At 40.6% G+C, this 13497-nt stretch overlaps 1 protein-coding gene across 1 annotated transcript; it reads left to right on the top strand.

Annotated features, from left to right (window-relative positions):
- Positions 1 to 591: 591 nt before the first annotated feature.
- On the top strand, positions 592 to 13497 carry fbxw5 (F-box and WD repeat domain containing 5). The gene is made up of 10 exons (XM_080743269.1): positions 592 to 726; positions 1844 to 2039; positions 3070 to 3227; positions 3801 to 3984; positions 5113 to 5261; positions 5883 to 6221; positions 6775 to 6958; positions 7857 to 8004; positions 8383 to 8595; positions 8856 to 13497. The coding sequence occupies exons 2-10, from the start codon at positions 1853 to 1855 to the stop codon at positions 9142 to 9144; spliced, it is 1851 nt and encodes a 616-aa protein (XP_080599395.1). The 5' UTR covers positions 592 to 726; positions 1844 to 1852; the 3' UTR covers positions 9145 to 13497.

The following is a 13497-nucleotide window of genomic DNA, read 5'->3' as shown; positions in this document are numbered from 1 at the left end:
GTCCCCAGTGCAGAATTGTAGGAGTTCAGGTGTTATTTTAGTTTGACTCTGTTCAAGTTAAATATTGTGAAAATAGACGATCTAAGCTCAGCTATTTTCTAATGTCTCTTATATTATTATTATTACCCTTATTATTATTATGATTCATTTATTTTTCATCTTTTTTTTTTTTGCACTTTATGTTTGCCCTTGGGGGGGAGGGTTGCTTGTAGGCTAATGTGAAAGTGAAAGTGACTGTGCCAATTTTGGGCTAGTCCCAATTTTGCCCAGATGACAGAGGTTTAGGTGCAAAGAAAGAAAATGTTTTTTAGGGTCTGAATAATATGCAATGTAGTCTACTACAACTTAAACTGTGGTATGCATTTGCTATATGCAAACCCTGATGAAGACTGGCAACAGTCGAAACGTTGGTAAATAAATTATTTGCATCGTGGCTGAAGAGTGTGCGGCCTCTTTCCTCTCATTCATGCATTTGCTATATAACATAACTGTAATGATGATGATGGGGTGTTAATTGGGGCGAAGAAAGTAAAAGTGGTTGCTAATGCCTTGAACGACAACTCTGGCATCTGTTGTTGTTCTCGGGTCTGATCTGATCTGACGATGGGTTCACCGGTTTGGGGATAGACCGTAGGGATAGACTCTGTCCTGTTGTGTTTAGTGACTGTTGGTTATGTGCTAGCTGTTAGCCTTCTGATCTCTTCCAACTGATCGTTGGACGAGCAGGTTTGTAAACCATCATTTGTGTCCGACTTTTTTCCCCACACAGTTGTAGTCGATTGGCTCACTAGAGCGCGTTACACAAAACGCGTCGACTTAAAGAATTTGCGAATGTCAATTTTTGAAGACGAACGTCGGGAAGCTAGCTAACTAGCAAGTTAGCCAGCTGGGCTATAGCGACACAATCCGCGTCTGCATGGCTAATTTTAATAAATGTTTCGTTAAATTCAAGGATTCAACTTGACAAGTGGACACAATTGAAGTGACAGTTTCTATTAAAGCTATGAAGTGAAATTGTCATCTTGTGTTATTGCTGATAATCATCCGTATTATAAACTGGGAATCTATCCTAACTTGTAATTGCTATGCTCACGAAGCTTATGAAGGTTCTTAATATTTTCGTAATATTGAGTACAGTAGTCTGACACTTCCTGTCTGTCTACATCCAATATGTTTGACCATGTTTTGTTAAGTCCACTTCCACCAGACTTGTTTAGTTCTTTCTGCTTTGTAACGAGGACCCATATAAGTGCTAGTGTTGGCGTCTTAGCTGTTCTTGTTTGTATGCTGTAGAGTTCAGTTATGTTTTTTAAACTACCCTTAAAATCATGTGTCTAGAATACTTGAATTGTTCTTTGTGACATTTTAATTTGCTTGGCATGTGTATATTTTACATTTTCATTATGTTTCATAAGCTGTAGAGCTCAGACTGCAGGACTGCATATAACTGCCACAACAGTCTTGGAATGAAAGGCTGAAAGGTGGTATGGTGATCTCCTGTAACTCAAGTTAGCAACTCCCAGTTGCCAGGCTGAAATTAGAACCATTACGAATGGGAGGGTTGGGTTATTTGTGGTTGTAGTGGGCCATAAACATTACAACTTTGTACTTAAAGAACATACTTAGCCGATCTACATGCGATCTACATGCTCAGGTAGGCGTTGTGAGCATGTAGATCTGCTATTTTCACAATATTGATCTGTGGAACCGAGTCACATTAAATGTAATACCTACAATTCCAAGTGCTTGTCAGGGTGGGGGTCCCCAGTTCAAATATGTTTATTTGGGGGGGGTCACAGCCTAAAAGGGTTTGAGAACCCCTGATCTAATCTGTGTTTCCAAGGATGCCAGAATGGATTGTGATCCAGCCCTGCCAGACAGCCTGGTGTTGGAGATCTTCCTCCATTTGCCCCATGATGCTGTGCTGAACGCTGGTCTGACCTGCAGACAGTGGTTTGCAGTTTCCAGAGATGAGTTCCTGTGGAGGGAGCTGTTCTACAGCTATTACCGCATCCCTCGCTCTGTACCTAGACACCCAGGTAAAGGACAATTGGCCTCATTCACTAAGCTGTTGGTAAATAGTGTGGAAATAAAGTGACTAAAAGAGTAAGCACTATGTGCGGATCACAAATGTGTCTTTTCTTTTCTTCTTTTCTTTTTTTTTTAAGTCAGAGGCTCGCTCACATGGAGAATCATTTGCATTGTTCCACTTCCATTTAACACCGTAAAGGCAACCGGAAACATAATGTCAGGCAAACAGCTTCACTCTTCAAAATGGTCAGATCTACATGCTTACAGCCCCCCACCAGCACACAAACCGATTTAGTAGTGGCTTAAAAGAGACATTTTGTGTGTTTTTGTCACTCGAGAGTGAGAGGGTACAAATACATGGACCACGGGTCCATTTGGTTTGCGAGAATTCCAGGTATAGTGATCTGCCGTCAGCGAAGTCCACGCTTTTATGTCAAACTAGAATGAATAACAATGTATTAATACATTTATTATTCTTTGTTACGCTAAAGAAAATGACAAGTGCGACGTGATTTGTAATTTAAAATGTACAAATACATTTCTAGATTTATTGATTATTTGGGCCTTGGGAGGATTCTGTTCTTTGAAACGAACCCTCCACTGTCACGCTGAATTGTAAATGGAGTAATGGACACAGCTCGATTTCATCCCCATACTGTATATCATCAAGATGGTAGGACTGCGTTCATGTGATGTGGTCAATATTAAAAATGGAAGAATAAGGTATTCTAATGTCATAATACGCAAGTCTGCCTTTGAGCAGATGTACCTCTGCCCTAATTCATAGACAAAAAAGGTTGACTCGTAAAGGGAGAAGTTGCGTAAATTCCATTTACGTTCAAAATCTGTGCGTAAAAAGCTTTGTGAATCAGGCCCATTGTGTTTCATTTCAGGAATTCATTTAAAACAAATACTTGGTAACACTAATGTATTGTAAAAAACGGCAGCAGCAGTATGTATGTCTACAGAAGCCATGTTAAAAACGGCTGAACTGGTTTACACTCCTAAACTCCTTCTGTCTGAATGTATTTTACGCAGCGGCTGTGTCCTGGTTCAGGGAGTTCAAACGTCTGTTTGACTGTATCCCGTGTGAGGAGGTTCAGACCCTGACTGAGCACCACGACCAAGTTCTCCACCTGGCCTTCTCCCACAGGGGTCACCGTTTCTCATCCTGCTCCAAAGACTGCACTGTTAAGGTATCTATTGATATTATCCTTTTATTGTATTTTGTATTTTTTCAGTTTTGTCTGGCTGTTATATAGGGGTGGGCGATATGGAAAAATGCAATGTCACGATATTTTCCCAAGCTGTATCACGATTCACGATACATGATTTTATCACAATTCTTTTTTCAAGTTGTTTTTTAATTGATATTTTTTCAAGTTACTTGACAAAAACTAGACTCTCTGGGTTCCTTTTGGGAGGTCTAAATTGAACTTTACAAGTATGTAACTCTGACAGTATACAAATGAAACCATTTGGTTTCAACTGTCAGAGTTAAGGGGAGACCAAAATAGACCAAAATGTAGGTTTAAATGAATCTCTGTATTAACGATTAAACATGATTTTTTACAAGGCTCCCTCAATTGTATCACGATATATACGATACCTCTGAAAAGGCATATCGTGGAGACATTCATTGTATCGTCTCAACGATAATTATCACCATATCGCCCACCCCTACTGTTATATCTATCTGTACCACAACAATTAATGTCCTCTTCATTATCACCTTCTTTCAACCCCTCTGTCTCCTCTGTCCGGCCTAGCTATGGGACACAGAGCGGCCAGATGGCACCATCTCACTGGTACACAGCTGCAGCATGCGTCAGTTCAACTGGGGCTACACCCAGTTCTCCCAATTTAATGCTGATGACAGCCTTCTCCTGGTGTCTGGGGTCTACCTGGGCACACACCACTCCTCATCTGGAGAAATCGCCGTCATCAGTATGGGTAGGAGCAGCACATGTGCTGGAATTCCACTGCTAGTTTAGCCCCACACCATACCACATGGTCCAGCACCCAAAATATGTGCCATTTCCATTACACAAAATGGTAACCCCTCGAAGACTAGTACCCCCTTGCTGAGATATGTGTATATTTATTGAGACCATAGGTCACAGTTAACTATGAAAACCGGCACATTTTGTTCGTATCTCTGTCATGCCTGACACTGGTTAGGCACTCTGACATCATGCTCTGACGTCACAGTGATGTCAGGGGAACCACTCTAACAGAATCCCTTTTATGCCCATATGCCATACATGGAGATCCCTGATGTCATCAATATTAAGCCCATATCTAACAGGACTTCATATGGGAATGCCCATATATGAAGCCCACATACCACACTAACATAATCCATATATGGCCAAGACAGCCCATATCTGTGTGGCTGGTTCTACAGACAGAGATCTCCATGTATGGGCATAAAAGGGATTGTATGTATGATGTCAGATGTCATAGACGTTATATGACTTTCACATAACGAATAACGGAATAAGCATGTTTGGGCTCTCACAGCATATCTCCATATACAGTCTCCATATATGGGTAACTGGTCCGATATACATCACTGGCTAGATGGCCATAGCGCGACCTCAAGGTTACATGTCGCCCTGAGGTGTCTTACTAGTATATATACTGTATGTGTCATAAAACACATTGTAATAATACGTGTGAATTGTGAACATAAGGTATAACACTAGAAAAGATGCAATTGCAAGTTAACTGTCGTGTGAAGCTCGATCAATACTCGAGCTAGCACCACACCTCAAATGTTTTTCCTTCAATTTCCAATTGCATCTATCTGGTTTCCATCAATTTCCAATGGCAGCGGAAAAGTTTAGTGAGTTTATCTAGTGAAAATAAAGTCTCCCCAGAACTACAGTGTGTTGCCCTTCGGACAACCACACTAATTAAGCACTCCTCTTTCATCCATGCCATTGACCATTCACCCAGGACACTCCAGTCATGCTAGTATCCATCCCAAAATCTGAACTCAGTCAGTACAGCACTTACAAATAGCTAGGAATCTAATACATTAGTTTGTATCTTTTGTGTTTTATTTCTACCCTACAGACAACTACACCCTTTTGTCACGCGTAAGGAACAAGCCCTATGATGTGTTTGGCTGTTGGCTGAATGAGACCCACCTGATCTCTGGGAAGCTGCATTGGATAGGAAACATGACTTCCTGTTCTGTGCTGTGGCTCAACAAAGCTTTCCAGGTCAGAAACAAATTTGGGACAAGCACACTATGCTCAAGCAGAAAGTAATACTAAATAATTTATATTCGCGATAGACAGTGGCTTTTCACAACTTTAGTCTTTCATGTGACTTGAATCTACACGATCCAACCCACCTTTATCAATCTTGAAGATGGGACAGTTACGCTTCCCCACACTGCTAGTTGTTTTAGTTGGGAGTGCTCAGCCAAGCTGGGAGGCACCACGACCGGGATCTGAACCGCAGTGGGCGACTATTCTCGCTATCCGTCATATTTAAAGGAGAATCACATCCTCTGCCTGGAATAGCCAACAGTTGGAGCTACAGCTGACAGACCTGGTTTCTTCTAAGAATTTAATTTAAGAGCAGGGAAATAAATGCTATTGGACAGTTTTTTAACTTGCTTTGAACCACAATGTTTATTTATTCTTAATGTATATATATTTGATGTTGGGTAACTGAGTGGTTGTGCAACAGGTCATTGCTAATTTGCTATAAAAGAGCATACTAGAATAATATCCCCAAAAATACATTATAATATTTATTTATCTAAATGGGAATGAATTCATTTTCTTTCACTCAGTCAGATAAAATCTCCCATCTGCTTCTCTTATTTCTATCAGGATATTGAATCAGAGAATGTCAATGTGGTTAAGCGCCTCTTTAAGATCCAGAATGTCAATGCCAGCACCATTCGGACAGTGATGGTGGCACACTGTCGTCGCCATGACAACCCAGACTTACTGCTGGACTACGAGGCTCAATCGCAGGCCCGAGCTGAAGCCCAAAGCCACAAGGGGCAGCAACACCAGCCCTTGCTGTTTGATTTGGGCAACACAGAATATGAGGAAGAAGAGGATGATGACGACGACGATGATGATGATGATAACCATAAAGAGCCCAAGCTACTGGGTCCACACCTTCCACAGCCCACTCTTTCAGGGCTGGATCATGTCAAACAGGTGATAATGTGACATTGATTAAAGTCAAGCTTTAAGGGGCGTTCACACTCGGTTTGACCTTAAGCTTTACTTTAGTGCAGGGGTCTTCAATGTTTTCAGGATAAAGACCCCTTAGTTGAGTGAGAGATGAAGCAGGTTCAACTTGAACAATCAATAAACTTGACCTTTCACTCTGTACTTAGTCTGCTCTTTTCTCCCTCTACACCAAACCTCTTTGCCGAAAATAGACGATCTACAAGTTCACAACGCCTCGTGCTGCAAGGCGCTGTGAGCTTGTAGATCAGCTATTTTTGGCTCCATTTTTGGACCCCCTGTAGTAACTCTGAGGACCCCCTAGGGGTCCCGGACCCCCTGTTAAAGACCCTTGCTTTAGTGAATATGTAAAATCGATGCAAGTGATTCAGAAGAACTAAAAATGTATGTACACATTGAAATTGAAATCAAATACATAAAATGTATTGCAGATAATACATTTGTTGATCTCTTGGCTACTTGCTACTATGCAGTATATTCCTGACCCTGGCTGTCTGTATTCCCTTTCTTCTGTTTTTAGAGTTGTCAGAATGTAGGGACCACGGAACGGGTGATTGAGGCCACGGTGGCCCGGATGATGGGAAGAGCCCACACAAAGGCCCCCGATCCCACTCACATGAGCCCTTCTTCCCCTGGGGAGGATGAGGACAAAACATACCTTCTCTTCACCACTGGCAGCCTTACCTACTCCCCTCACCAGATAGGTATGGGAGTCTTCACATGTATGACACATAAAATGTAACACAGAGCAATGATATGTGGTTGATGATGCAAATGTCATGCTCAATTGCTGCTGTGGCTGGTTTTATTTGCTTACTTCTGATATTTTTGCAGTATATATTCTGTATATGATTACACACTCACTGATCATTATTATCTGTGCAATCCATCGTTCCACTATGTGAGGACCCTTAGTCTTCCTACTATAAGTATACCCATTAACCCATTTAGGCCTAGAATTATTGAATGCTTTAACCAGTGAAAAATAGCAGAAATACAAGCTCACAGCGCGGCACCGAGTGCCGCGCTGCGAGCTTGTAGATCTGCTATTTTTGAAAAAGTCGTGAAAATGTGTACAAATCTTTGAATATATGTATTTTTTCAAAGCGAACGTTTGTAACTCAAATGTTGCTTCTGGGTGGTCCCTGGAACTAAATATTTTGAGATGGGTGTCCTTGGCCAAATACATATCACTTTGGGGGTCCTTCACATGTAAGAGTTTGAGAACCACTGACATAGTAGTCTCTCAAGAACAGACTAACTGAGCTCCAGTTAAGTGAAAAGGACCTTTTCTTTGACCATGGCTGGCCAGATTGCTGACATAGAAACATAGGTTTTTCAAAAATTCTAACTTTCACAATTTTTCAAAAATAGCAGATCTACAAGCTCGCAGCGCGCTGTGAGCTTGTATATCTGCTATTTTTCAATAGTTAAAGCATAAAATAATGATACACAATAATGTGTACCCGTTCTAAATGGGATAAGTATACCCATTAAAAGCATCTGTCTCACCGTCACCATTGATAAACAAAAAAGAATGTGCCTGTGACAGAGTTTATAAGAATGGCTTGTGGAGAGTTTTTCCTCATTTGTCTCTCCCAGGTATTAAGCGGATCATGCCTGAACAGATGACCACTTGCGGACCTGTGCTGGGTGAGGAGCGGAGTTCAGATGAGTTCTTTGATTCCCTGGACCATGTGATTGACATCCATGGCCATATTATTGGTATGGGCCTTTCTCCAGATCACAGGTAAGAAGATATGAGGTTGATTAATGGTATTTACTAAGCAATATTCAAAGATTATTATTTTTATATGTGCGTACAAAGTTCAGAAAGGAAAATAAAGTGCTTTGAAGTTGAAGTGACATAATCAATCAATTTCCATATGGAGTATTTACTGGTCCCCAGGAAAGGAGCCAATTTGCCCAGCAGATGAACACACATGGGGAGCCTTTAGTAGTTTCTTTCTAGTGTCTTGCTCAGGGCAAGGGTCGAACTGGTGTCTTCGGATTCCCAGACAGCCTCTCTACCTACTCAAGCTGATGCTGCCCTTTTGTAGCCATGTTTCTGTCATATATTGTTACTACTTGTATAACCCCGTCCTCTTTGCTTACCTATCATGGCCAGGTATCTTTATGTGAACAGCCGAGCGTGGCCAGCAGGGTGTGTGATTTCTGACCCCATGTCCCCACCTCCCATCGCTGAGGAGATTGACCTCCATGTCATTGACCTGAAGAGCCTCAGGGAGGAGAGGAGGAGCTTGCGTGCCCATCGAGCCTTCACTCCCAATGATGAGTGCTTCTTCATCTTCTTGGATGTCAGCAGAGACTTTGTTGCCAGGTTAGTTACAAGCTACAGTATCATGTTGAGCACAAATCTCATATCACCAGATTTCATGATTCCATACATTTGATAATCTTATGAATGCATTGTGCTTTGTTCAGGGCGCATGGAACGTTTTCTAGTCATAGTGGCTGATAAATCGTTTCTTCTTGCAAAAGTGGCTAATTAAGATCAAAGGGCAAGCAAATGTGCTGGTGTAAAACTTGGAAGTTATTCCAAAATATTTCTGTTGAATCTATATTTCCTTCCTTCCCTAGTGGTGCAGAGGACAAGCATGGATACATATGGGACCGCCACTACAATATCTGCCTGGCTCGTCTGGCCCACGATGATGTGGTCAATTCTGTGGCCTTCAGCCCTGCTGACCAGGAGCTGTTACTCTCTGCTAGCGATGACTCTACCATAAAGGTGTGGCGCTCGCCGCGCATGGTTCGCCTGGCACAGACCCCCGCACATCCACAGAGGCCTCGCAACCTCCTCTCTTCCTGGTTGTTCCGCAGCAAGAACGCCACCTGTACCAACGCCAGTGTCAATGGAAAACCATGAGTCAGGTTCGAAAGCCAATAAGGAGGGAGGGAGGGAAAGAAAGAGGAGAGCAATGTGTTATCTTGTTCCTCAATGATGTGAATATACATACACTCCAGGTATACACAGTGTGGGGTACAGAACATGGTTTGCATTGCAGTGACAACGGTACTTACTGTGTCATTAGATGTGATGTGATGATTCGAGGGTTGGACACAATGGGGGCTGTTGCAGCAGCAATTTTACAGAGCTCACTGTACTCTTGCTGTTAGCAGAGGTGACACGACATGTTCTCACCTCAAGGCAAAATGATAAAAGAGAAACAACCCAATGTATGTGTTAGACATTCTAAGAACCTTTTGTCTATATACACAGTATTCTGTAAAGTTGGGCCTACACAAGTCCCTGACAAGGAAAGTTGAAGGGTAGGCAGGATTTTTGGACATTCTCCCTTGAAATTATTAGTAATATCTTCTGGGGAGACCAAAAAGCCTTCGCATTATGGGTAATAATTTATTAACCATACTGCAAAGGCCCTTTGGACAGTCTCCCTAGAAGACCTTACCCATAATGTATGGAGAGATGGCACTTTATGCCAGTGATGGTCACATCCTGCCCTATGAAGACAAAGCACAGAACAAAAAAAACATCTAAATTGCCCCCCACAATGCTGGAAGATGTTATATAGGTTGTGTTAATTTTCTTTAAACATAATCACAAAGATAAAAAAAAACAATAGCAATATTTTTTTTACTGCAGTCACTGTAGTGTGCCTCAGTTTTCTTGACATTCCATTGTTTAGGTTCCCAGGAGGTAGTAGGTCTCTACCTTTTTGTGTGAGTGACCAATTATTTGTATTTTAACAGAAAGGGATTTGTTGCTTAAAACAAACATATCTGCCTATTAGTTAAACTAGCTGTTTTGTTACTGTGAACCAATTCTTTAACCTACATTTTAGATGGATAAATGGATAAATTGTACATACGTAGATAAGATTTGGTACAAATGTACACATCCCTTTATTTGCTATCATTGCTCTTTGGGCATGTTGTTGCAAAGCTCTGCATCAACGGCAATAAATGAGCAGTTCTCTGAAAAAGGGTGTCTGCCAGAATTGTTTGGCTCAAGAAAATCTTTTCAAACTCGGTTGTAAAATGGGCATTAGTGATTATCAGTGAATTAAGACATTACTCAAGTTTAAGTCGTCACAGACAACGCAGTAGTGGCCCTCTATCTATGCAATCTTCTGTCATTAACCCATTAAAAACTGAAAGGCATCTGTGCCATTTTACCGTTGGCTATTCAAAAATAGCAGATATACAAGTTCACAGCGAGTCACTTCGTGCTGCGCTGCGAGCTTGTACATCTGCTATGTTTGAACATTTTGAGTTTTTAACATAAATCTTCTCTTCTGGGGGGTTTCCCTGCCACAAAACATTTTCAGATGGGTGGTCTGGCCAAACGCATATCATTTTGGGGGTCCTTGACATGAAAAGTGTTGAACTACTGATTTAGAAGGCATTTGTAGAATCGGCTTAATGGGTTAAAGATAATTGATTCCAAGGGGAGGCTCTCTCCATTCCGACATGTCGCCACTCCGAAATTGACTTCTTATTGTCGGAGTGGCGACACTCATATAGGGGTTAGGTTTAGGGTTAGAGATAGGGTTAGTGTCGGAATGGAGACATGTCGGAAAGAAGACATGTCGGAGTGGAGAGATGCACCCGATTCCAAGTAGCACATCTTTGGTTTTCCAAAACAATATACAGTACTTTGTCATAACTTTGCACATTTTATCGGCACTGCGAACTGTAAGCATACGGTATCACTCAATATTTCAACAAAAAATGTACATAACTGATATAGTGTGGGGTCAAAGAACCGCGTTTGAAGATGGCATGGTATTATTTTATTAAAATCAACACCAGTTAATATAACAATAAAAATATTGTAGCACCATTCAAAGAACACCTTGTAAACCATTATATTAAAGATATATATAGTGTGCAAAACGAACTAGAAAGGTGTGATCACTTTGCTTCATCTTTTTTTGGGGAATGTGATGACCGTGTATTGGGGTTGTGTGTGTGTGTGTGTGTGTGTGTGTGTGCGCGCATGTATTAAAAGGCACAGGGTTAATGGGATGGAGGGAACAAGAAAGTTGGGCTATGTGGAGAAAATAAGTGTCACATGAGGTCATCACTAAGACAATATTCTATCGTAAGGCAATTCATAGTGCGAACGTTGCATACACAGACTGGCTAGGGGCGGTCTGGCAGCAAAGACCATACGGTATATACTTTATGTACCGTATATGTATTTAGTATAGCTGATCAGTCATATCAAATAAATACAGTACAGATCAACAAGCTAATGGCGTAGGACATGGCTGGGAGGACCTTGTAAAATCTTCATGCTCATGTAAAAATCCAAAGTAATGTAAAAAATGTATCTCACATGAAAGAGAGATGTATCAGCTCTGGGGGGACGGCACGCGTTGGGTCATATGCAGGTCTTTCACAGCCATCTCGCTTCTTCACATCCTCCACATCATGTTGGAGATTATGCATCTCGTGTATACAAGGAAGGAACCTCAGGTAGTTGGCAATGTGGATACAATATTGTTTTTTGTTTAAGACGTCAGGGGAAGACTTATGAAAAATGAATGAGTGATGTATCCTTGTCTGAAGAATTTGTATAGTACCAGGAATTATGAGCAGTACTCTATTATTCATGGCCTCCACTCAATTATCTCTCAGGGTGTTTAGTTTATATTTAGTTTATAAGCGAGGATTTAACTTGGGTTGCAGTGTGTTGAAGGTGGAGGGGTCAACAAAAAGCAAAAACTGATACAGGAGGAATATAACACAACTCCCTAAAGATCACACAGCAGGGCAAGGGTTCATCATAAATGTATAATATTCCCTAATGTTTGCATTAGGAAAAAAGTGTTTACTACCCTTTTTCCTGAAACTAAACTGACCAAAAATATCTGACATGATAGACATTTGACTATGCATGTAGCATATCAATAAAAGTATACAATGCCATTTAATCAATCAAGAACCATGACCGTCAAAATGGGAACCGAAATGACAAGTTATTCAGAGAGATTTTGACAGATACAGTTAGGAGTACATATATATTAATGAATCGGGAATGGAACAAAACCTGCACTGAACTATTCATTAACAATGAATGACATCAGTGTCAATGAAGAGTTCATAAAGATACTTAAAAGTAATTTCTGTGATTTTGTTACAGTAGGTAAAAACGTGTATACAGTATAAATGGCAAAAAAGCTCTACTTGTATTTGAAAGCCAACAGACCCCACATATTAAATTGTTATGAATTATTAAGAAAACAAGCCCTAAAATAAGGCAAGGTAAACATTTCAGAGTATTGTCCAATTATAGAGAAAACTACACAGAGATTTGAGTTTAATTTAACAACTTAGACGCACAGTTCCCTGAAATCTTTTAGCAGGCAGGACATTTAAGTGACTTTTCTGTGCAATTATGCTTTGTCTTTATAGGGCGGTACAGTGATTAATGATGGGAGATTTACAAAAGCAAAAGGGGTTGAAAAGTGGCACTGATTATCAACTATTTTATTTGTGTAATTTCTTCATTTTTAAAGTCTTCATATGCGTGTGTATGTTTGCACGTGTTTGTATATACGTTCACGTTTCTTTTTTTTAAATGTTGGTCTGTGTCATCAGTTTTATAGTCATGGAAACAAGTGGATAGTAGCCCGTTACAAAAGACAAACGGTATTCTCCATTTCAGGTGACTATGGTATACAGGTTACAGGATTCAAGGTAAATAATAGCATAGGCTACCAGTTGGGGCTTGTGAAATCACAAAATCTGCTGTTGTGATAGATTTGGATGATATTTGGATCAAAATAATAGTTTTCAGTGTCAAATCTGATGATTGATTTCATAATTTCAGCATGGAATTCCCATATATTCCATGTAACACCTTAACATATAGTATATATGTGTAACACAACCAGCCTGGATTCTGTGATCACAATTTACCACTAAAGATAATGTGTACTGTTGAGCGTCCAAGTGAGAATACCATGATACTCTGGCGGAATCGTTCCCAAGCAATGTTTATACAATCCTGGAACCCCTGTCTTTCTGTATTAATTGCAAAAGTACAAAAAGCATTATTTATAATGAAAATACACCTCAGGGACTTAAGATTCAACCCTATTATACTACATCTTGTCTTTTGTAATCCACACCTTTAAGTCTACTATTCAGCAGGTCTCATAGCATCATCATGTGTATTGAAAGGAGTTTATCGTTTTCCCACTTGCCAGTGCGCGCACTTTTGCCAGGTTTGAGTTAACTGAATAAAAAA

Source organism: Nannobrachium achirus (genome assembly GCF_963921795.1).
Source record: "Nannobrachium achirus genome assembly, chromosome: 15".
Lineage (NCBI taxonomy): Eukaryota > Metazoa > Chordata > Actinopteri > Myctophiformes > Myctophidae > Nannobrachium > Nannobrachium achirus.
The sequence above is the reverse complement of the archived record's forward strand: the minus strand, read 5'-3'. Positions and strand labels throughout refer to the sequence as shown.